The sequence below is a fragment of the Phasianus colchicus genome, chromosome 14 (assembly GCF_987193195.1).
Source record: "Phasianus colchicus chromosome 14, bPhaCol1.hap1.1, whole genome shotgun sequence".
Classification (NCBI taxonomy): Eukaryota; Metazoa; Chordata; class Aves; order Galliformes; family Phasianidae; genus Phasianus; species Phasianus colchicus.
This window is the reverse complement of record NC_143449.1, coordinates 1,928,322-1,953,041: the sequence shown is the minus strand read 5'-3', so window position 1 is coordinate 1,953,041 and position 24,720 is coordinate 1,928,322. Positions and strand designations below refer to the sequence as shown.

General features: G+C 38.5%; 1 protein-coding gene across 5 annotated transcripts in view; it reads right to left on the bottom strand.

Annotated features, from left to right (window-relative positions):
- The window catches only part of AFF2 (ALF transcription elongation factor 2), a 346,941-nt gene that overhangs the window by 230,689 nt on the left and 91,532 nt on the right, over positions 1 to 24,720 (bottom strand). For all 5 annotated transcript variants that reach the window (XM_090150571.1, XM_031602672.2, XM_090150573.1 and 2 more), the window contains one exon: positions 18,061 to 18,951. In XM_090150571.1, coding sequence (XP_090006697.1) covers positions 18,061 to 18,951 — 891 coding nt within the window. The remainder of the gene's footprint in view (positions 1 to 18,060; positions 18,952 to 24,720) is intronic.

Below are 24,720 nucleotides of genomic sequence, written 5' to 3'. Positions count from 1 at the left end.
CAGAAAGATGAAAGATAAAGATGGAGTGACCTATTATTTCTTGTTTTCTTTGCTTTCTTAACATTAAATGGAGGATCTCAAATTTACCATGCATTTCAACCAGAAAAGCTGCTGCATGAAATAACAGATATTTCAATCATAAAGAACTTTTATTTTCAAACCCCTGGACTCCCGCTTTTTCATTATCATATTGCTGTACCACTAACAACACAATATACAAAAAGGACAAAATGTCAGCCCTTGATAGAAATGAATTCACCACCCTTTGCTGGAGTTCAGCATTCAACAATCAGACCTTGCTTAATTTAAATGTGTGTTAGATTGCCAGTCTATTATTCCTCCAGCTTTTCATAATGATTTCTAACACTGGCCAGACTTCATACATCTGGCTGAAAATGTTTCTTTTTAAGAAATGCAAAAGCCAACCAATATGTAAACCTAATAATTAAATTACATTTAGCTGCTGGCCACTGATATTCTGCAATACTTTCCCACTGAGGGAGCTATAGTGATCTGATTTAAACAATAATCTAACAGAACGCTTTTCATTGCCTGTGATCGTTGTGCAGAGTAAATAGGCTCACACCAGATTTGACTCTAATTTGGATTTTAGAACAGTTAATTTGAACTTAAGCACCTATGGAAAGGCTGTTAACAAGAAATGTCTGCACACTGGAATCCTTTTTGTAGCTGTGCTATTTAAATCCAGCACCAAGAGCTCCTTATAGACAGAATATACTTTCTAGCAAGCTATTTGAAATGTTGTGGGTGGCAGAAAAGAACTTATCAGATATTTAGCAATGTCAAGGGAAAATAAAATGGATGTAAGCGTTGGATTCTTGCTACATGTGAGCCAAGCAGAAATAAAGACACAGCTATCTTGAGACTTAATTGTCCTAAGATCAAATGTGCCTTTGTCCTTTATCGTGATATTTGGGTGCTTAAGCAAAAGTTCCCGAGTTACCAAGAATAGCATGCAGATATCTAAAGTCTGAATTTCATCATCATTATCACATTAATAGCACAAATGTCTTAAATCTTAATATTCTGGCTCATTACCTTAGATAAAAGGCCATTAATATAAAAGGTGTCTTAATCTAGCAACAGAATTTTTAAAGGTCTTTGTTTTGCTTTAAAACAGTGTCTCTCTTACGGTATTAGTGGTTAGCACAGGAACTAAATCATAATAATATTATGATTAATAATGATAATATTGCATAACAATGTAAGTTCTACTAGGACTTTGGCTCAGAAACATTTAGCTTAATTTTACTCTATCATAAATCAAGCCTGTTAAGCTCTATTTGTAATCTGGCTGGTAAATGAACATTTCTTTCTACCAGAATTGCAACAAGTATAGATAGGGCTGTAGGAAATCTGCTTTGGATTTGTTGGCTTTCAAACATACATCACAAAGAAATTATTCTAAGTAAGACAGATCAGAAGTTGGTCTTTTAAGTGGCAATCTTGCCTAAAGGAAAAAAAATGTGTACAGAATAAATCTCAACAACCAGGACAATGCAGTGGTCCAGGATAGACTCCTGATATCTCAGCATCTCATTAGAAGTCTCCTGCTATATCCAGTGTCCAAAGTGATCAGAAAAACAGTGGTCAGCTGCGAGTGTTCAGCAGAAATCATGCAAACAAAGTGTTAGAAAGAGGAGTACACTGGGACAGTGTTCCACAGATGTCAGTTTAAGATTAGTTTCTTGGTACACAGTAAGATCAGAGTCAGGACCTGCAATTCAAACCAAAAGTAAAGTGTATATATGGTTTTGTAAAGAAAACACTGTTGATTCTGATCTAGTTAGGGTAAATTCAGTCATCATTAGAGCACCAGTAACAGATTGTCATGGCTCCAAACTCCGTGCAGTTAGGTTTTTTTGTGTTTCTTCATCTGTTTCTTTTGTGTATGTGCTCATGTTTGTGTTGGGGGGGGAAGAGGGAGTATTTTGTTGTTTTTTTGTGTTTTGTTTTTTTTTTCTTTTAAAGAACAAAGGAACAAGCAGTCAAAATTTGCCCAGAGTTGTACTTGAGGAACTGGTAATAAAAATGCATTTAAGACATAAATCCTAAATGCATCATTAACTTGACTTCAAATATTGCCTCTTTGTATCTTCTGTTGAATTATGAACTGTTTTTAGGTTCAGATGTATTTAAAATAATTAGCAATAGCAACTTCTAGCAGTTTTATTTTCAATTAAAATGTGTTTCTTACGGTTCTTTCCGTGTACTTGTTCATTTCCCCCAAACATAAGCAAGGTGTAGACAGGTACATTGTTTATTTACGACCCCGATGACAGTTAATGTGGCATATGCTCCTTCAGTGTTTGACAGATAAAATGAGTTATTTACAGAATCTGGGTTTATTTATTTATGAACACTGAAGCAACGATAGCATTTGCAAAGTTCCCCATTTACTTTCCCAGGAGCTTGCTTCAGTGCAAGCTGTGGTGTTTTGAAGTGCTGCATAAGAGGACATCACAAACACTGAGTCCAGCCTGTCAGTAATGCTTTCATCATCTGTAGGCACTAATTCCAAAGTTCTCTCAGCATTTATTTTTATAGGCCTTGATCCAAACACCACTGAAGTAGATGAGAAGATTTCTGTAAGGAGTGGGTTTGGAATTTGGTCCTTAAAGTGTCAGCAAAAGAATAGGGTCATGTCTGGGTTTTGCAGGTGGGCATGGTATGAGAGGATTTAAAAAAACAAGTGAAAACTTTTCATCTACTAATCTGTATAATCAATGAGTACACAGATGTTACAATTCAGAAATACACAAGACAGTTCAGCTAAACAGGTTATCATGCTAAAGAAGAATGGATGGAAAGCTTACTCTTGTCCTGGGCTCACTGAGAAAACTACAGAAGGAGCAATCTCCAAAAGAGATCCTTCCCCACTGGTAGTCAGCTCTTAAGTGGGGTCTAGGAGAGCTGGAACAAAGCTCCACCCCTTCCAGTAGCACAGCTGAATTCTCTTCGCCTGTGCTCCCAGGGCATCATTGCTTGCCTCAGGTGATCAATCAGAGGTTTAGGCTGTGATTCAGCAGTTCCCATACACTGATCTTAATTATAAGGGATCAAAACCTGCTTCCACTGAAGCTGAACATAAAAATTATACTGAATTAAACAAAACCTAAATTGATTTTAATGGAGAAAATGCACTGATTTATCCTTTTTGGTTAAAAAAAAAACACAAAAAAACAAACAAACAAAAAAAACCCCTCAAATATGGGGATACCCAATTTTGATATAATTACTTATATCGTTGTCACTTAAAGCTAAATATGCAATACAATGTGATGTGTGGTGGATTATTATTTTTCCCACTAGCCTCATTTGCTGCATTTTCCATCCTTTGGAATAGTTCAGAACTTCCCCTCAGAACAGACAATGTCAGCAGCAGTGACTGCAGCTCAGCGCCTTGCCTCTAACCCTGCTAGTGATGAAGCACAGCACTTGTGCAAACATGTTATGCAAGATGCTGCAACTTTGAGAGCCCAGTGTCAAAGGTAATCCCCAAGGAGACTTGCATAACAGCCACACACAGAAATGCCAGTGTTGTCTTTTTGTTTAAAAAAAAAAAAAAGAAAAAAAACAAAAATGAGAATGAAAAAACAAAAAGGAGAATGAAAAAGCCGAAAGGAACTCTATGCAATGTGTCAACTATTTTTTTCCAAAGGCAATCACAACTGAGCTGTGTGCACATTTTGCCTGATTTTCAAATGGCTTGAATACATACCCTTTATAGCGTACGCTTTTACGCACACATACAAACCCTTGCCATAGCTATCTAGGCCTCAGAACATTTGGAACCCTTTCAAAGAGTATTTTTGCTGTCTTTTGTGGGTAGACCTGAGTTTTCTCAGCTTGTGCTTCAAGCTGGAAAAAAAAGTGCAAAGCCAGTCTGGAGCTCTCAGCAGTTTATTAGGTCAGGCACAGAGCTGTGGCAAATGCAGTCCTGTGGCTTATTTTCTTCCCCCTCAGAGCAGACAGAAAACAATCACTCATGAAGGAAAGCTATGTTCCAAACTATCTGCCATGTTCTTTGACCACAGGACACTATATCCGAGGTGAGGCTTTGCTACAAGAATGTGGGATTACAACAATCCTTATGCAAAGTCCAGCCATTACCACCATGAAAACAAAGAATAGTGGGAGAACACATTTGAATACCCTCTCTCACATGCACACAAAAATATATAAGCTTCAGTAATGCAGTGTACTATAATCATCTTAAGGTTTAAGAGCAGCTTTCTAACTCAAAGCCTCCTAACAGAAGATGACTGATTGTTTCTCAGGTACCAAGCAGCTGCTGGAATGTTCAGGCTCTGCTGCGACAGAGCTACAGACTGTGCTGCTATCACAGCCACAGCTATTTGCAGCATGCATCTGATGGCATACAAGCGGCAACTGGAGTCGTGCAAGAGTCTCAAAGTGGATGTATCACTATATCTCAGAACCCATTATTGCTGTCACTGCTTCTCCCTTTGAATGGTACAGACTAGTCACAAAGAGGCTAAAGCAGCTGGGAATTTGGCCAGAAGAACATCCCCCTTGTGGGCACTCCTGCAGCTGCCTCCTCCAAACTTCAGCATCCTAAGCCTGGGTGAATACCTGCCCTGCTCTTTCCTTGCACTTTTCCGTTTCTCATAACTTTATTTTTCCATCATGTTCACCAAAGCGTCCACAGACATGTTCACCTTTCTGTTCTTCTATCTAGTGGCTGCAGTACATCCCTGTTTCTCCTCCAGTCTCAGTAACACAGCTTGGCTCCATGGGCAGCAACCTAACCTTTTTACTTCCTTCTCTGCCTGCCTGGCCTTCCTCCACTGCCTTTGGGATACGACCTCTTTCTCAAAAACCTGCAGGGCAAGGCTCTGTCCTGGCTCTTATGTTGGTGCACATAGATGTTCTCTGGCTCCTTCCCCTCATAGCACTTCTCATGGCTGGGGGAAGGAGAAGCGCTTGGAACTCTGTGATACCAACACTGTGGGCATAGCTGGTTTTGCTTGTATTTGAGAGGAACCAAGTGTGAGTAGCTGTGGGAACAAAGAGAAATTTAAGAAGTAATTGTATGAGCCCATTCAGCAAGAGGCAACAAAGCAATGCCAGTAAATTCAGGCACTGAGCAGAACACAGAGCATTCAGCTGAAAACCAACTCCCTTGGGTCTCATTTCTGGAGGGAGAAGTAGAAATGACAGTTGTTGGGGCTTGTGATACTTGCCAGTATTCAGGGCCAAAATCAGAAACCAGATGTGGTGAAACCCTTCTCAGAATCACAGAATTGCAGGGGTTGGAAGGGACCTCCAGAGATCATCGAGTCCAACCCCCTGCCAAAGCAGGTTCCCTACACCAGGTCACACAGGTAGGTGTCCACATGGGTCTTGAACATCTCCAGAGAAGGAGACTCCACCACCTCCCTGGGCAGCCTGTTCCAGTGCTCCGTCACCTCACCTGAAGAAGTTCTTGTGCACATTTGTGCAGAACTTCCTATGCTCCAGACACACACACCCTTCACGTGGCCTTACGTCACAGGAAAGGAGGCAAAAAAATAAGTAATTCCTTTCCACTTTCATCACTTGTGATCTACTGTGAAATGACAGTGCTATGCCAAGGAAAGTCTCTTTGGCCTCTGTTACTGCAAGTGAGTATATAGAACTAAGGGGCCATATTACTGCCTATGTACTACATATACATTATTTTACAACTGTATTTACAAAGATGCACACAGAGAAAACAAACGTATATCACTGACAGAAAAATCATCATCTGAGTCCTCTGCCGTAGTTTCACACATTTTACTGACTGAATTGTCTTTAGCCCAGGCTCTGAGTGCTGGTAGAAGCAATCCAGTTTCCCTTCCTGCACCAGTTGCCCCATGCTGCCTGTGTGTTTGGGACACCTACGAAAGCATGCCCACCACATTCTAGTGCTGCAGGCTTGGTCTTCCTCAGGACCTCTCTTCCTCTCCTCCTCTACCATTACAACAAAATACCATGGATGATCCTTGAGAGTGTCAAGCAAATACTCCCTCCACTGCATACAGGTTTGCTATCATAAGGGAATTATGTTCCAGAAAACATTTTATTAAGGGCATGCCACAGAGATAGCATATTTTCTTTCTGCCTTTGGCTATTGACTTTAAACCTGGAAATCCCACCCAGTAAGGATTTCTGACAACACCAAACTCCAAGAGCAGCTTACAGTAAAGTGCTGTATTCTATTTCAATAGTTTAAAATCCCACTCACTGCAATCACATCATTACCCATCATGGAGGGCTCCATGTTAGATCATATAGAGTCAGGATCCCAACTTGGCCTTGTTAAACAGTTTGTCTGGGAACAGTATTTCCTACGTATTTGACACAAATAGCCTCTTCTTCAGCATCTGAGCTATATGTCTTTTTTTCTAGCTATTTGTTCTTAAACAAACATATTTACTGTATCTAATGAAAGGGAAAATCCCTCAATCCTTCTCCCTGTTCATGTCTCTGTTCCTTTCTGTCCTGCAGTGACCTGACATGTATCTCACCCCAGAAACTGAAATGCAGCCAAGAGTCGTAGAGAATTGTTCTGGGCTCCCACTACTGAAAGAACATGCTCATTCCTTATGGAAAATCTCCCACACAAGACTGTAAAAATCAGCTCCCTTTTAATGTGCTTAACTTATGGAAGTTACCTCCATCCCTTACAGGCATGTTCCCTCCTCCAAAAGCCTGATTTCAGCTGTCCCTGTGGAGATGCAGCCAGTAGTGAGGGGAAAGCAGGTTCTTTTCTCACCATCTGCTCAGACAGGTGTTTTCACTTCTTGCAGGCAAGCTATAGTGGTTCTCTATGCTCATTCACCCTTTCTGTAATACTGTCAATGTCTGTGCAATTTGTGCTGGGTCACCAGTCTTTGTGCCAGAGCATTAAGCTGTATCCTCATCTGTAAGAGGCATGGCACAATAGCTGATCTACAGAGATCTGTGGGGAGAGGAGGTGAGGGAAGGGGCAGAGTGGTAAGACTAACTTCCAAGCACGTTCTAGGCATTCCTGCAGAGCTTCTTTCCTTTCAGTTTCAAACTTAAGAAAAGAGACTGCTCCACAGAGTGAAGCAAAGAACACCAGCTGGACAGCTGTTGATGTGTTTCCAAAGGTTGATCCTAAGCTAGAACAGTATCCCTTTTTTTGAGTTGTTCACTCCAGGCTCTTGTAACTGAGCAGTCAATTGGTGAGATGATATTCCTGGTTATCTGAAATCTGGTTGCTTATCTGAAGTCTCCATTATAGCTAAAATATTGGTTCTGAAAAGATGGGATAAGAAGCATGAGTAAGCAGGCCATCTCTCAAGATTTCTGACATTTGGGATTAGAGACTTATGGGATGTAAAACAGTGATAAAAACAGAAAAAAAAGCCCACAATATTATCAAAGTAAGTCAAATATATTCAGTACATCAACGTATATTAAAAACTGTTGCAAACAAGTTTCCTGATGAAATGCAGGTGCAGTTACATCTTAGTATAATGTGTTTACGAAAACAGCATTTGCAAATTTTAATTTTTTTTTTCTCCTCTGAAAAGCAGTAATTCTTTAAATCCCTGTTACATCCCATCTTGCTACTCTCCCTAAGTCTTATTCAGACCGGTCATTTATGGTCCCATATTGCTTTTTCTATTCACAATCAGAAAACCCTGTTCTCACGTGGAATCTCTTGCACAGCAGTGACAGCATAAAGGGGTAAAACAGGTCTAATCTGGCTGTATTTTACCATCACCTCTGTTCCTTAGAGAAAGGTCTACTCCTTCACTTTGTATACCTAGAGTACAGCAAATCGGGTACTTTATGTTTCAAGGAACTGACAAGAGCTGATTTATCACTGCACTGAAGGGAAGGAGCAATAGCAGTTACAAGTACAGATTTTTTAGGATTTAAACATATTTCCTCATATTCATGGGCAGAAATTTTCTGAGTGTAGCCCTACCTCCCTTGCAGTCATCACAGTTACTAATGTTCTACCTGGTAGAAGAAGAAATAATTTATGACAGTGAACAAATGTCAGCCACTGGCACAGACAGTGCACACCCCCTCATTGGCTTTTTGTTATTCCACAAAACTTCATGGGAAACTTCAGCAGTTTGCTTTCAGAGACACTGGTAAAGCTCTACATCCCCAATTCCCATACTGGGATCTGCAAAACATTTGTGGTTGACAGTGCAGTGTGTGGACCATACCATGACACCACATTAACCTTTGTGATTGTGGCATTGTGCAGCAAATGATGTATTTGCTAGGATCACTCCTTGGAATTAAAATTACTTTCTAATATTTCTCTAGCTAACTTTGTGCCATATTTCATCTCAATAAATAACTGCATGTGTTGGTAAGAGGATGTTATGAATCCTTCTTACTTCCCAGTACAAAATAAACTGTGCCACTTTCCTTTACAAGGAAGCTGTACAAGGAAGCTACTCCTGAATACAAGGAGATTCATATCATTATAGAATGGCATGGATTCAAAAGGAACATAACGATCACTGAGTATCAACCCCCTGCTGTGTGCAGGTCACCAACCAGCAGCCCAGGCTGCCCAGAGCCACATCCAGCCTGGCCTTGGATGCCTGCAGGGATGGGGCATCCACAGCCTCCTTGGGCAACCTGTTCCAGTGCCTCACCACCCTCTGGGTGAAAAACTTCCTCCTATTATCTAACCTAAACCTCTCCTGTCTCAGTTTAAAACCATTCCCCCTTGTTCTATCACCATCCACCCTTGTGAACAGTCATTCTCCCTCCTGTTTATACACTCCCTTCAAGCACTGGAAGGCCACAATGAGGTCTCCCCAGAGCCTTCTCTTCTCCAAGCTAAACAAGCCCCGTTCCCTCAACCTTTCCTCACAGGAGAGGTGCTCCAGCCCTCTGACCATCTCAGTGCCCTCCTCTGGACCCGCTCCAAGAGCTCCACGTCCTTCCTGTGCTGGGGGCCCCAGGCCTGGACGCAGTGCTGCAGATGGGGCCTCACAGGAGCCGAGTAGAGGGGGACAATCACCTCCCTGTCCCTGCTGGCCACCCCTTTTTTCATGCAGCCCAGAACACAGCTGGCCTTCCGGGCTGCAAGTGCATGTTAAACATATTCAAGCATCAATAGCATATGGTAGTAGAAATCATATATATTTTTTCAGATATTTTTAGTATCTGACTGCATAGAAGTTATGTTTTTTTCGGCATCAAAAGGGATAAAACCCCACAGATGCAGGCTGCTGCCCAGGATATACAGCCTTCAGTCAGCACTAGCGCTAATAAATAAAATCCAAACCCTAACTGCTGGAAGTAACCTGACGGTCTTTATGGTTGCCTACACTTACAAAGGGTACATGGCAGTGCTCTACAAATTATTTTAATCATTTAAGAAAGAATTAATTCAACATTTATGTTTAAGAAACAGGCAAAAGTAAATAGGTGCCTGGATGTTTACAAATAGCAGAACTAATTGCCAGCTTCGCTTGAGGATTTAAGTGTCACAGCTTGAAGCTCGGTGAAATACAACCCAGTGAGTTTACACATCTGGGGATATAACAATGGGAAATGATTCCAAGGAAGTGTGCAAAGGAAAGTAAAATGTATTAACTGAAATATGTTTAGACTGGCAGCATTAATGGGCAATATCAATGGGGATTGAGGTTTACACCTATGGTGACTGACCCCCCTCAGACATCTTTGCAAATCCAAACAAAAACAGATCCACCACCCTGGAAAACTACTGAATCTGTGTTTCCCTTCTTTTTCCTCCCTCTGCTCCCAAAACCTTTTATTTGCACTCCCTGTTATTTTACAAATGGACACGAGCTCCCTGCACTGCATGTGCACCAAATCATCAAACTTCAGGAAACCTCTTGGAGGCTGTTTTTGCTTATTGTGTTTTAATAGAACAGAGAGGCTGCTCCCTCTGCTTCCTGTGGCCACAAAAGCGAGGGAACGTTCCTGCCCCTGGGCCAGAATCCCCAGATTGTCCTAAGGACCCACTGGGAGATGGACAATGACAGATAGGAGATCAACAGTGTTCCCACAGACAGCTTTGCTTGCCTTATGTGTGCTAATTTAGGGTGAACATACCCATTTGTCTGGCCTCGTTTGCATACTTAACTCAATTTATGCTATTTCTGCTGCTCTCAGACCTCGGTGTGAGGGAATAGGAAAAGAAACTTTGCACTGACCCAGCAGCAATAAAGGCAAAAGTGAATTTTGCCTACTTGCAACAGGACATCTATTGCTGGTATTTGCTACATCTTTGGGATTTTCAAGGGGAAAATTTTAAAACTTCCTTTGGCGTAAGATGAAATTCAGCATTTTTAAACTGTTTTCTCTTAGACGAGGGAATGACTTAATGTTTCTTTTAAGATGGGAAATGACATCTCTCTGCCATTATTCAAGTCTGTTTTAGATTGTTTTACTTCACAATTTTTAAATGCACATTGCCACAGTATTTCATAGGAGTGTTTTTACATCTACCTTCCTAAAACACAGTGCATTATGTTGCAATTAAAGGCCCACAAACTCAATCTGATATTTCTTCACTAATTTATTCCCAAACGAATACGCATTTTAGTGTTCTAAACCATCGCTAATTAACACATGGAAATATTTTAACATGGATTTTGATTAATTCCACTTAACAGTCTAACCAGTGCTAAAACATATGTGGTGTGTCATTTCTTTCTTTTGAGGAAGGCATTGGCATTAAATCTTTCAATCTTCCAGGGCACCAAATGCTAATTTCAGGAAGATTAAATAACAGACTGCAGCTACAGTTTCCTTTCTTTACTTCTCAGAAAGTGAAATGAACACATTTATGTGGGAGGAATTTTTGCTGCACAAGCCAAAATAAAAAATCTTTCCCCCCCCCCAACATTGCTAATACACTAGCAATCACTTGCCAATTAAATAACTTTAACCCATATCTGCAGTTCATGGAAAGATGCCAAGCTATATGTTCAAATTTCTTTCACTCTTATTTTTTTTTTCTAATTAAAATATCCCCATATGATGTTTTCACTTGCAGCTCCAAGTTTTTCCATACTTGAATCAGAGACAAGTAGCTTATAGTGTGGTGACTGTCCATAAAGCCAGAAATGCTCTTATATGGCCTCCTCTGATTTTCACACTTCGAAGGTATGCTGTAAACATGGTTCACATGCTATTGTTTTAATGGTTTCAAGTCTAGTATAATTCAGCATGTCAATGGACTTAGCATACCAAATACCCAGAGGTATGCATGCGGGTATCTTATGCATATAAAAGTAGAAGAACATAGAGTAGGAGGCTGCTGCCTTCTGGATCATGAGCTAATTGCTTGCATATTGCTTACAGCTTTTCAGAAGATGTACTTCGATGAACTTAAGAGCAGTTAAGCACTTTTGCTCTTAGGATTCCCACCAGAAAATCAGAGGAATCAGAGGATTCCCACCTCAGAACTGTAGTTCCTCTTCCCCCCATGGTGAGTCCAGTTTCCACATCCTCGCTTCCACCATCCATCTCTCCTTCCTTCTGAAGCTGAAGCAAAAGCTCACTGTACATTAAGATCTTGCTTGCAGTTCTTTCAAGCCTACCACTTCTCTGTTGTCTAATAACATGCTTTTCCTCATCTTTCTCTACTCTTCTTTTTACTTTTTGCTATATTCTTTGTAAGTCGTTACTCAGTTCAACAATATGTGGTGCTATTCCTCCTCCATTATCTTTCAGCAGCTGTATGTCTGTCTCAGATGCTATACCACATCATCTGTAACACTGGTTTCTGTTTGGTTTCCTATTACCTCTATAAAATCTAATCACACTTTTTGCACCATTTGGCTGCTTAGATTCCTGACATTTGCACAAGAGCCTTCCAGTTGTTTCTGACCAGTCAAGGCTTATCAGATGAAGCAAAGTCCAATTTTCTACTTGACTACCATTTTCATCACAATTAGAGATTCATCTCAGTCTGTATTTGTGCCCACTGATTTTCCTGTATTTCCTTTATGTCTCTTTTTATATATTTAACAAGTATGCACTGGATGTAATGTTTTCATCATATTCACTTAGTGAGTGATCCTGGGAGAAACTGTAGCTGTTAGCAAGAAATTCCTTGTTCAAGGAAATGAGGCTGTTCAGAGACACCCCATTTTCAGTCCCAGTGAAGATTCATGACACTAGCAGTGCTTAAAAATAAACAACAACCAAGAAGTGACTTCTGTGTTCTCAGACTGCTTAAAACATTAACTCCTGTACTCTCCATAAAGAAAGGAATGAAAGAATCAGTGAAAAAAAAAAAACAAACAAACAAACAAAAAAAAACCCTCAAAAAGTTGTGATTGGAATGAGCGCTGAATATGTACGCAGGCTCTTTCCACTAGCTGTGTGTTACTTTAAAGGTCTGAGTCAGATAAAATAATATTTAACTTAGCTCATGGTAAAGTTTACAAATGGCCATTTATTCTAGCACAGAAAGCCAAACGTCGGTACACAAAAATTTGCCAGTCCTGTTTGCCATGAAAACATGTGCTGTTCCACTGAGGGCTGTTCACAGCCTGAGTGAAAACATACATCTAAAAACTCAAATTCCTTTTGTTACATGAACGGTTTTTGTTTTATAGTTTGCAGAGACAATATAGTTACAAAAGCATGCCGTGTTGCACAGAAGTATTAACAAATATGTGCAAAGGCTCCAAAATTGTTACGCCTGCTGGACTGGTCTAAATTACGCTTAGTTGGTTGACAGCTACACAGAGTATCATGTATTTACAATGCAGATGGATGAAAGTAAGAGGCTGAAAAATAAGCTCTATCGACTTCAGGTCATTATTCAGAAAGTGCATTGACAGTTCACATAAAGAAAATATCACAATACTTGATGATGTTTCTGTATGGTTTGATATGTTTTCTGTAAATTAATGGGAGGAAGTAGAAAAGAATGCAGTTTTAGTTATTGAAATGCATACTTACTCCACGCTTTTTAAAACCAAAATTTGAAAAATATTCTTCTAAAGGTGGAAAGTAAATATCAGGATTCTTTCTTTTTTTTTTTTTTTAGTCAGATACACCAAAATAATGAGGACACACAAAGGGGGAAGAGAAGAGCATTGACTGTTTAAAGATTTCTGGCTTCTGATAAATTAAGAAACTCAATAAATTAAACTGGCTATGAGTACCAACAAAGTGACACACCAAATCTATTAGCAGAGCTGTGAATACACCCTGCAAGACACCTCAAGTCATTAAATTATGCCTCTTCATCTTTGCTCAAGCAAAAGCAATTCTACTGCTGCTCTCACCAAAGTCTTTAAGGCCATTTTATTTTGTAAGATTTCATTTCAAACCGTTTGAATACTAGTTTTTCTTTTAATTAAATTGGGTCAATAATGAGCCACTTAGAAGCAGCTACATTGGCATTGGAGAATATCAGAAAGATTAAAAAAAAAAAAACAATTTGATAACCTTTCCTTCCCTGAACCAAATGTACACAGACAGTTCTTTTAACCATACCTAATTTTAAGAGCCCTGTTCTGCAGGTTCTGAGATAAAGTGCAAAGTTCCCATTGGTCACAAAGGTTAAAAATCAGGCCCTAAATACGCATAATTATTTTTTTATATTTAAAATTAGCAAGTTGTCCTCCCACTATTCCTACAAAACAGATTTCCCAGCAATTGTCCAAATAATCAGACAGTAGCCTTCGAGAGGCCACAGTAAGAGGTCTTCAGTCGAGTGGTGTCATATGGTCTTCATTTTGAAGTATCACAAGAACATTACTTCTCACAGTATTTACAAATGAAAAACATATGTCCTTAACCTGTAATACTGCAAGAAATACTGCTCTTTGGGTTTGTTTTTGGCCTCAGACTTTTGAAATATGAACCAAGTAAAGGGGTTTCAGCTTAATGTTTGATTCAGTCCATTCTTCAGAGCTAAAAGACTGGTGAATGGATAAAGCTCATATCTGAAAGAAGCAATTTGCACACAAGCATGGTAATGCACTGTAGTTGGCAATCAGAGAAGCGTGTATATCAGAAGGGTGTGGGGATAGTTAATTAAAGACATCTACTTTCCATTTAATTAAAGAAAAAAAAAAAAAGAAAGAAAAAAAAAAGAAATTAAAATGGCTCTGATTCCTATAAAGAGTTTTATAAGGAATATATGGGTCCCTTGCATTTAGTATTTAGGCTCAATCAATATGGTTATCTATCTGTCAATTTTTCCTCCTCTTTAATGCAGAAAGAGAGAAGTCTTTTTTACAGCCAGCTCAGAAAGTACTAAGCTAATCAATACATGCAGCGATAACAGAATGATTTGAAACATGTAACTGAAGCTTATCACTTTGCAGTATACTGAGCCCATCAAAATATTTTTCTAGAAGTAAAGTGAAAACAAAGGTTCTTCACTTTTTATTATGTAAGTAGTTGGTGACACAGATGTAGTCCTTTGCATTTGTTCCTAACTTTGTATTTTTGGGAACATTTGGTATACCTACATTTGTTACTCTGTAGGAAAGTGAATCCAATTGCTCAGTGAGATTTAAAAACTCTGCCTAGAGAATCAAACATCCTCTCAGTTGCCCTTGATTTCCTGTCCCTAAACATTTATTGGAAATCTATGCATTGTTCTGGAGAACCACGCACAAGATTTTTCAGGAACACATCTGCTATTCCCACAGTCCATAAAACTCCTTACTCCATACTCTCAGTAATTTGTGTTTCGAGTGCAGGCTGAAAAGTAGAGGCTTTCCTTTCAGCTGTCTCCTACTGAGTGAGTTAATTTGAGATAGTTTGTAAGCACTGGATTCCTAGAGGTTAAAATATACATACATGTATCAAAATTCTGGATTCTAACATAGCAGAGAGATTATCAATGTGTGGTCCCTGACCTCTGCCTTTTTGAAGACATGCATGTAGGATTTAGCTATGCAATTCTCCTTGACTGTTAAGTTAAAATTGTCCACCATCCAGTGGGTAGAATTCTACATAATACAAAAACTTTTTGTGGATAACCCAGGTTTGCTACAATTTACCAAGCATTCAGTGCAAGCTCAGAAGTAACATTTGTACACGTACAGTGTATAGAATAATAAGAGAAGAACATGAAATAATGTTTGTGGCTGGGTGCATAAGTGCTGCTGCCACTACATCCTGACCCAGTCTGGTAAGTCTGTGGGAATTTACCAGGAATCTTTACAAGCTCAGAAATCACTAAACCACAATCCACTGCATTGTGGAGACATGCCAGCAGTGAGGCATTAACAACTGCGTCCATTCCAAAGGAGCTGAAAGATGGATGGGTATCTCTGAGGGCAGAATTGGGCCCAGTGAATGAGAAAAGATTCTTAGAGCAACACCTTGAGTGACACAAATTATGTTACAAAATTGATCACTTCCTTACATACGGCAGAAGGCTTCCAGGGCACTCAACATCCTATTCCATTAAGATGTGATAAATGAGATCACTTCAACATCACTCTGAATTCATTTTTTAAATGTACTTCTTCAAATATTTCGTTACTTAACCCTCTCCTTATATCAAAAACAGCCTTTTTTTTCCTATGCGTTACAAATAATAATAGGTGTTCCTACTGTAGGATCATCACCTTGGAGTATTATTTCTCCACATTTTTGAGCGGGCAAAACTTTGAGAAAATCACTGAATAACGTTTGGTTTGCAGTCTCAATGTGCACACTTGGCATCTCAAAGAATGGATGCAGATACAGGAGAACTTCAAAATGATGAAGAAATATCCCCAAAAAAGCAACTCTCCTATGAAGATCACCACCACTATCTGGAACGTTGTTCGGATGGAAACCCATGGAGCAGAAGCAGAATTGTTTCAAGCAGATCAGTACAGCTGGAGGTGGCTGGGGAAGGTTCATAAATTGATAAGCACCACTGAAGGATCATAAGCCTCCATATCAATTGTATAAATATTACAACAGAGCCACTCGCTGCAGTCATTCTGAAAAGGTTATGGGTTTCACAGGTGTGTGCTGTCAGTTCTGATTAAGCTTAAACTAAACCAGTTATCTATAACGTTGGATTGGAAGGAGTTTTATTGCTGAACACAGGGTAAATCAAATTCAGGATACACATCTGTGGAAAAACACAGAGGGCCAAAGTTCACAGTCCTGACATAGGCAAAAAGACAAAAAAGCCAACACTCTAAACTGAGATTTGCCTATTCATCAGTCTGCCTATCATCATATGGTCTGTATCTGAAAGAAGGGTTATACTTCCCTGAAAACAGCTACAGGTTTTCTTTTGCTTTGCAAATCATGGTTCACTTTTTGAAAACAGAGACTATTTTAAGATTATTATCTGCATTCATTTCTAAAGTGCCTATATTATTTGATAATAAATGAAATTAATTATACACCTGTACTTTTCACTACACAGGATATACACACTAAAGCATCTGTAGCAATAAACTCACAACTTCATTTTTCATCTCAGTGAGAAAAAGCTTTATGAAAACAACAATTTACACCAGAAATTCCTAGAGCTTCACAACAAGACAGCTGGTGAAATCCTAGGCCCAAAAAGTGCTGGTAGCAAATCAGCTGATTTCAACAGTGCCAGGATTTCAGTAGAAAAAAATGTATTTTTAATAGCTGATACAAGTTGCAAAAGTCACATTCTATTCCCCAAAATACTCCATATTAATGCTGCACTTGAAAATACGTCTGTTGACTCACGGTGCTAATAGATGGCAAAAGTGAATAAATGTATTTGCTTTTACAACATCGTTATTTCCTTTGCATGCAATTATTTACTTGCCAAACAATGCTAGTGACAAATCGCAACAGACTATGAAGCCATCTACATCAGCAGATTTTTAACCTAAGGTAAAAATAAACAGAAACATCTGTAATCTTGTACAAAGCTATGTTTATTAACAAATATATTTTCTAATAAAACACCATCTGCAAGCAACCCTTGCCTTCCATTTGATATAAATAGGCCTTTTACTGTTTTCAGATGCAGTTCCCAGAAAATTATTCCAAGCTCTACTGCAAAACACATCAGTCTTTGTTGCTGCCTGGAATGTTAATAAATAACATCGAGTTTTTAAATAGTCAAACAAATTATTGGCTTGAAACAATTATTTCAATAGAAAAAGCTGACCTTTTGCAATAAAGTGTCTTAAGAATGCATCACTTCTCATTCCTACTATAAAAATATTACCAAGCAGGGAAGTATATGTAGAAAACAAAAAAATATGAAAGAGCAACATTGCAGTTCCGTTCCTACGTGCACCGTAAACCTACCTTGCAATAGTTAGTGCGTTAGAGAAACTCGGAATAAAAGAAAAAATATACAGACTGTAAATAGTTCAATTTGTATCCTTATTACACATCTATGCTTGGAGTGGGCATGAATATGAACCGAATTCCTTCACAGGAATATTGTACTGACCAGCAATACAAAATTCAGCAACTTAAACTGTTGGTAGCAGAGATGAGGATTGAATCCCAATATTAAGAGCTCTTCAACATGCATAAGAGCTTCAGTGTGACACATTTTCATAAGCATTACTGAGAACTTCAGCCACATTAATTCCATTAAAAGCAATGGGAATTCAGCAAACTGCAAATAAACTCCTGACTGGTGGAACTATTCAGTAATACTGAAATTTTGATGCTGCCATTTTTCATTAAAGATCTTAAAAAGGTGATATTTATACCAAACTAGCTCCTACCTGAGTAAGCAAACTAGTGAAAAGTGTGCATGAACTAAGAAATCAGTTGTCTATTCAGAATTCCAGTTGATATAAAAGTATTAGACTCAATAGAGCTCTAGTTTTTTAATATTAATTGGAAACAACTAATGTTAACATTCAAATCAGTGATTTTAAAACTTCAACTTACTGGGTCCACCACAACAAACTTTGCCAGAAGTTAGACATGCATATTCAAAATAAATAAATAAATAAACAAATAAATAAAAGAAGGAATGTTTTAGAACATAATCCCACGAGATGAAAATGCACATTTCCAAAGACAAACATTCAGTGCATAAAACACTCAAACAGTATTAGAGAAAAGATATTTCAAATGACTTACTTCACCAACAGGAGGAATATTAAGCTTTGGTACTTTATTCTTTGAACTAGGTGTGTTTACTTTTCCTTCCAACAGTGTTCCAAAGGACTGATTTCCATATCCACTCTCAATTTCTATGGGAGGTTTCAGTTCAGGTGAATCATTGGGTACCTGGTCCTGACCATCCATCGGCCTAACGTATGCCGTAGGCTTTTGCTGGACCATGCTGCTTTTACAGTGAAGTCCTGGTGGGAAGTTCTGGCTTGAAAGACCATTGTTTGCAGACAACAAAGATGTGGAAGGAAGTGGAGATCCAGGACCATGACCTACAAACTCAAGCTCCGTGGGTGACTTTGAATGACTGTTTTCTTTGTAAGTATGTTCTCCAGCTGCTGACTTTGAATGAGTATGCCGCCTTGAATGTGAAGATGCTGCCATAGAATTTGCTTCCTCAGTTCCTCCACTTTTATGCTGCTCGCTCTGACAATTATAGAGGTCTTCATACCTGCCCTGTGGCTGGTCATGAGAAGAGCCATGCTTTGTCCGACTTTGCTGACTACTGGATTGGCTTGGCTGGGCACCACTAGAATTGTGACCGCTGCGTGACCAGTCTGTCCTCGACTTCCTGCTGCTCTGGTGACCGTGTAGCAAAACAGAATTAGATGACAGTGAGGAAGGTGGAGGCATTGATGTTGATGAGTGGCCACTGATCTGATGAGATGGGATCATCCTGTTTCTTTGTTCTGAGAAAAAGTTCTGTTCATTTTTGTCAATGGGCGTCTGTGGGACAGAATTCTTTGGGATTCCTACGAGATGGCTCTGATTGGAATGGTTAGTTAGCAGATCCTTCATCTCATCATAATTTCCCAATGTGTTCTGGACACGGTTTGCAAGAGCATCACCTTTATTTGTCTAGAATATAAACATAAATAAATAAATAAAGGAAAAGAGTGAGTAAATTTTTAACTAGGAAGTTATTGCTTGGAATAGCTGTCTTAGAAGATGGCAAATGTTAGCTGTTTAATGGTGTCATGCTGACATTTAATCAAATTTCAATTACATTTTACATATGTTATGTAAGAAGAATCTATCAATAACTGTGTTCAAAGAATCTCTTGAAACAGGCTTGCACGAGTAACACTTGTATGCTGCTTCCCATTTTCTTAAGTTTGTTCTTAGAGAAATGTTTAAATTACATCAGTTTATGGATGTTCTGAGGAAAACAGGCTGGTTTTATGTCATAGAATTTGGTCTTGTACATTTCATATCTTACAAAATATGCAAATGCGCAATTACTGACTACTCAGCATTTGAATTGCAATCACACACTTTATTTAAACATGATATTGCAGTATCACCCCCTTGACCCATAGTTCTGGCATAAATAGAAGCCAGGTAGTCTTTAACAGGCACACAGGGGCAAACTCTTCTTGTGTAATGCCAATTACCTTTCCATGGAGTGTTCAGTTTGACACAAGATATCTGATATCTGAGTCCAGAAAAGAAAAAAGCTTGTAATGGCTGAAATGCTGTAACAGCTATACAGTAGGGATGACTGTCATGTTCTTATGTATAAAGATTCTTCCCATTGATTATGAGCTGGTTGTATTTGTGAATTGTGCTTGGTTTTCTTTTTTAATTCCACTAATTGTTAAATAAATACTGACTCATGTGTCACATCACTACTGTACTTCCCTTTCTAAAGCATAAAATGCTCTTTGTTGTTTTTATTTTATTTTTCATTTATACTTGTAAAAAGTAGGACAAATATGCTGGGTGCTATAATTAATATGCAGCTAATTTCCTCTGTCCACAGAGATCCAATGCACCAGTCTTCTTACTGATCTTTATGTTCTGTTGAAATGACCAGCAGAGAACTAAACATCCTATTCCCCATGCTTACTACTTAACAAGACTCAAAGGATAAAAGCAGAGCAAAGGTACAGCTCAAGCAGATGGTTAACTTCTACAGTTTGAAATTAAATTATGTCAGTGCAGTACGTGTAAATAGTGTAAAGCAAAACTTCAGGGTATAGCTAACTATGCTTTTATTTACATTTGGTTTTCTATTCAATACATCAAATAATGTCTCAGTCCAAAGAGGCCTTAATGTTAGGTCATAAAGACTTTGTGGTTGGTTAGAGAGTTCCACTTAATTCCTCAAGCAGGGATCGTACCATGCTGCTGATCAATCTTTCTCAAGTTTTAAGATGAAGTCTGAGTGATGAAAAATTTCCACGCACGGATTCCTCCTGAAATGTCTGCTTATATTACCCACTGTTGAACTAGTCAGGAGATGAGGAGAGTACTGCAGAAAGATTTTTCTTTTAGTACATACTACACATGCCATAAAAAATGTTGAAAAAGAAGATATAATAAATGCAAATTTTCTTTTGCTCATTCTGAGGGACTGTAACATATATTACCACCGCACTGAGGCAGTGATTTAAAAATTAACTGTTCAATGTATACATCTATATGCATTTTGCCAGTGCTCCACACAGTTAATAACCCCAGTTGTGAAGAACCACGAATCACTTTTATTCACTAAATCCCTAGGTTGGTCATTTTAGTGGCAAAAATTATATTCTTGCTATGCCAAGAATAAGCTCTTTGTACACGAACAGTCTCCTTCAACTGAGTTGCACAATGAGCCATTTGGGCAGCAGCCAAAACCAGGCTCTCTCTGTTCAAGCCCCAAATTTAAAACAAGGAGATTCCATTGTGCTTAAGGGCCCAGCAGGAATTATGATGCGAAGTCTAAACACTTATATACTTGATCTGTTTCCTCCTTCCCCACAAAACTATTTAACTCTTTATGGGATGGCACATGGAAAACAGCCAAGTAAGGAGAAAATCTTGCCCCCTAGATTTCACCTCTGGTTAAGCTGGACTTCCAGAGTGCATTTAGCTTATCATACAGAAAGTAAAAGAGAAAAGGGAAGGAGTGGAATGGGGGGGGGAGAAGAAAGAGTACTGAAAACATATCATCACTGTAACTTCAACATTACAGCACATTAAATGGCTCTCATCTCAGTCCTCACAGAGGGAATCAATATTTTAATTTCAAAATAGAGCTTTGCAATCATTTCTGAGTTGGAGGTAACTGATTATTTCAAGTTATTTTCCTTTAAAAATTTTGATTATAAATATAATTTTGCTTAATATTAACAATAGTCTATGTAAAATGTTCAAATACTGGGAATAAAAGACCCAATACAAAATGTGTTATTATCTGTACTCATTTTCTGAGAGCATTAATAAAAATATTTATTTCTTGAAAAGTGTGAAGATAATGAATTTAAACATCCTTAGGATATTTTATGTGCACTAAAGCTCATATCCAATAACTGATGCAGTCAGCAGAAAGACTGTTACTTCTTTCATTGTTTCTTGGACCAGACTGCAAAGTAAGAGGACACAGTGAATGTAAGCAGCAATCTGGCTTACAGTGAAATAAAACTAGAACACACATAACTAACACTATTCACGTGCATTACATAACCTGACTGAGCTCACTGTTGTGTAGTGCAATGTACTACCTGCATTTAAGGAATACAGAGTAACATTAATGTTTGGGGTTTTTTTCAACAAATACAGGGCTCTCGTGAGAAATAGAGAATTCTTGACAAGCCTGGATACCAGCAAGATAAACATAAAATCTGGTCATAATTTCTGGTTGTTTTTTGTTACTTCCAGACTGGGGCCAATTTCTACCTTCATATTCTGTGTAATTGGCTGATTTCTCAAAGGAGACCTCTGAACAGCTTATTTTCTGAACAGCGTGTTGAATCACAATTTTGCTGCTATCAAGGAAATGCATTTTCTGAGTATTCCAAGGCATAAATTACACGGCTTGTGACTTGTGGCTAGCAGCCTTCCTCCTCATTCTATGCTCTTACTAATTTAGGAAATGTACACCTTCATACATTCGCTTCTCCTGCTTTCAAAAACTGTCTGTAATAGAATCCCATTGGAAGACTAATTTGCTAGCTAGCTATTGCATTATGGTTTTACAAAGAAAAGAACTAATGCGCTCAAGCTTATAGGCCCAATTAGCAAGGGTTTTGTGACAATGTCAATGAAACTTGAGGTTTCATAATTCTTTTGCTTTCTCATGTCTCAGTTAATCTAACCTCTGTAGATCAGAAGTTGAGATGTTTTGAGATCTGCTAACTCTGAATAGTGTGGAGAGTTTTACCCCTCCAAAAAGATAATAAATGATTTAACATTCACCTAACACTACCCAATGGAAATGCTACCCATTAAGTTCTATTTCTCAAATTGGAGTCTTCTGAGGCTATTCCTTTGAAAAAATAAACAGAAAAAAGCTACAAAAACAAAACATTATCAACTCATACTGTTTTCTCTAGAATATTCATCTCTGAGATACTTTACTGATTAGAAACATTAATAGATATTAGTGACTCACGAGTAAAAATCCAGCTTCTCTCTCAAATTAAGCATTAGTGAGTTGGATCAGCTTTTAAAGGCAAGACCCACAACCCACATGCTCTAAAACACATTAGTGGGCACACTGCTCTCGCTGCCCAACCTTCCCAAAATAATGCTGGATGGCATTGCATTGTTGAAGGTGTTGCTTCCACATGAGACAGTGGAGCTTCAAAGTAATTTTTTTTTAACTTCAAATAAGCTTGTGCAAACCATTTCTGGATTTGTGAAGAAAAAACATATTTTTTTCATGTATGTTTACACATATATATACTACACAAAATCAGTGCAGACACAGAGTTGTTCAAAATTATAAAGATCACCTGTGTTTTCTTTGACAGATAGAGGGACTGAGAGACAGATGCACCAACAGCTAGAGTGAAAAGGTGGTAAATGGACACAGATAAACTGGAAAGATACATTTTCAGATCACATGTCTTGTTATATACAAGGAGTAGTAAGATGAGATTGTCATTTCCAAGCAAATAGAAGAAAAGAGGGATTATCAGGAGTAATCAGCATGGATTCACCAAGGGAAGACCATGCTTAACCAACATGGTAGACTTCTACAACATCATTATCATCTGGGTAGGTGAAGGGAGAGCAGTGGAAGTTGTATACCTTGACTTCCACAAGGCTTTTGACACAAAAGATCTCCCACAACAGGCTTGTAATGAAGCTTAGAAAGTGTGGGATGGATGAGCAAACAGTGAAGTAGACTGAGAACAGGCGGACTGGCAGAGCTCATAAGATCATGATCAACAATGCAGAGTTTGGTTGGTGCCTGCAATAAGCAGAGCTCCCCAGGAGTTGGATGATGATCAATATCATCATCAACATTCTGGATGAAGGAATAGAGTTCACCCTGAACAGGTTTGGTGATGATACTACAAAGCTGTGAGGAGTGGCTGACACCCCAGAAGGCTGTGCTACCATTCAACAAGATCTGGACAGGCTGAAAATTGAGAGGAAAGGAACCCAATGAGATTTAAAACATGCAAATTCAGGGTCCTGCAGAGCATTAGAACAGGCTTCCCAGAGAGCTGGGGGACTCTACTTCTTTGGCGATATTCAAACCTGCCTGGACATTTTTCTGTGCAATCTGTTCCAGAAAACCTGTTTTGTCAGGGCGTTGGACTTGATGATCCTTGGAGGTCCCTTACAAACCCCTTCAATTCTGTGGGCAAAACTTGTTGCATGTGCAAGGCCTTGAAACTGATCCACACAGAAACATCTGTTCATTTCCAAATGGAAAAGGACTTTAAACTGAACATGAAGTACATTCATCTTCATCCTATGACCGCTTAATTTTATTCTAGAATAAACATAAATAAAACGCTGAATTCAGCTTTGCAGTTGCTTAAGAATACAAATTACTATTTCACTTATGAATCAGATCCAGCTCTTGATTTGTTCCTAGAAAATTTTAGTGTGGCAGGTTGTTAGAAATGTAGGACTTAGAAAAGAAACACCTGTCTTATTACTTTGTCCTTTTTCCAGACTGTAAAATGGAGGCAAAATGTGCTCCTTTAGTTCTCTATATTTTGCAAATTTTATATAACTATTTATGTATGCAATTTCCTCTTTATACATTTCTCAACTTATCATTATGATACTTTTTTTTTACCATACAGTATGCTTTGTTCAATTCCGTAGATCCTAAAATCTCCACTGTAAACATTTGAAAAGCAGTGAAGTTTCAGTGTGCTGTGGGCTTGTCTTTTTTTTTTTTTTTAATATATACATAAAGAAAATTCTGTCCAGAAAATTACCAGGTCATTTTTTTCCTTTGTGGTTTCTCAGTTTTTTTTATTGTATGCTCTGTATATGCTCAATGCAAACACATGCATACATGTAAAATTAGATATTATAACTCCTATCCTAAAATAGATAAACGTTGGGGTGACCGTTTTCAGTTCTTTACCCAAAACTGAGCACTGATTTGCATATTTCTCTATCCACCGAAATTCCAATGAGGGCTCACTTGGTCATTGGGAATGATGAGGAAAAAAAAACCAATGTGGGATTTGATTGCACTGGATTTGCAGGAAGTATCAACAAAATTGTTTGAGAATAAGATACTGTTTCTTCTAAATAAAAGTGCTAAAATGTGGTCCAATGAAGAAATAATGTGCTGATTAAATTTTTATAAAAACAACAAGACGCAAAAAAAGCTCTCCCATTGCTTAATCCTTATCTGGCTGAATAAGTCTATCAGGCTATAATTAT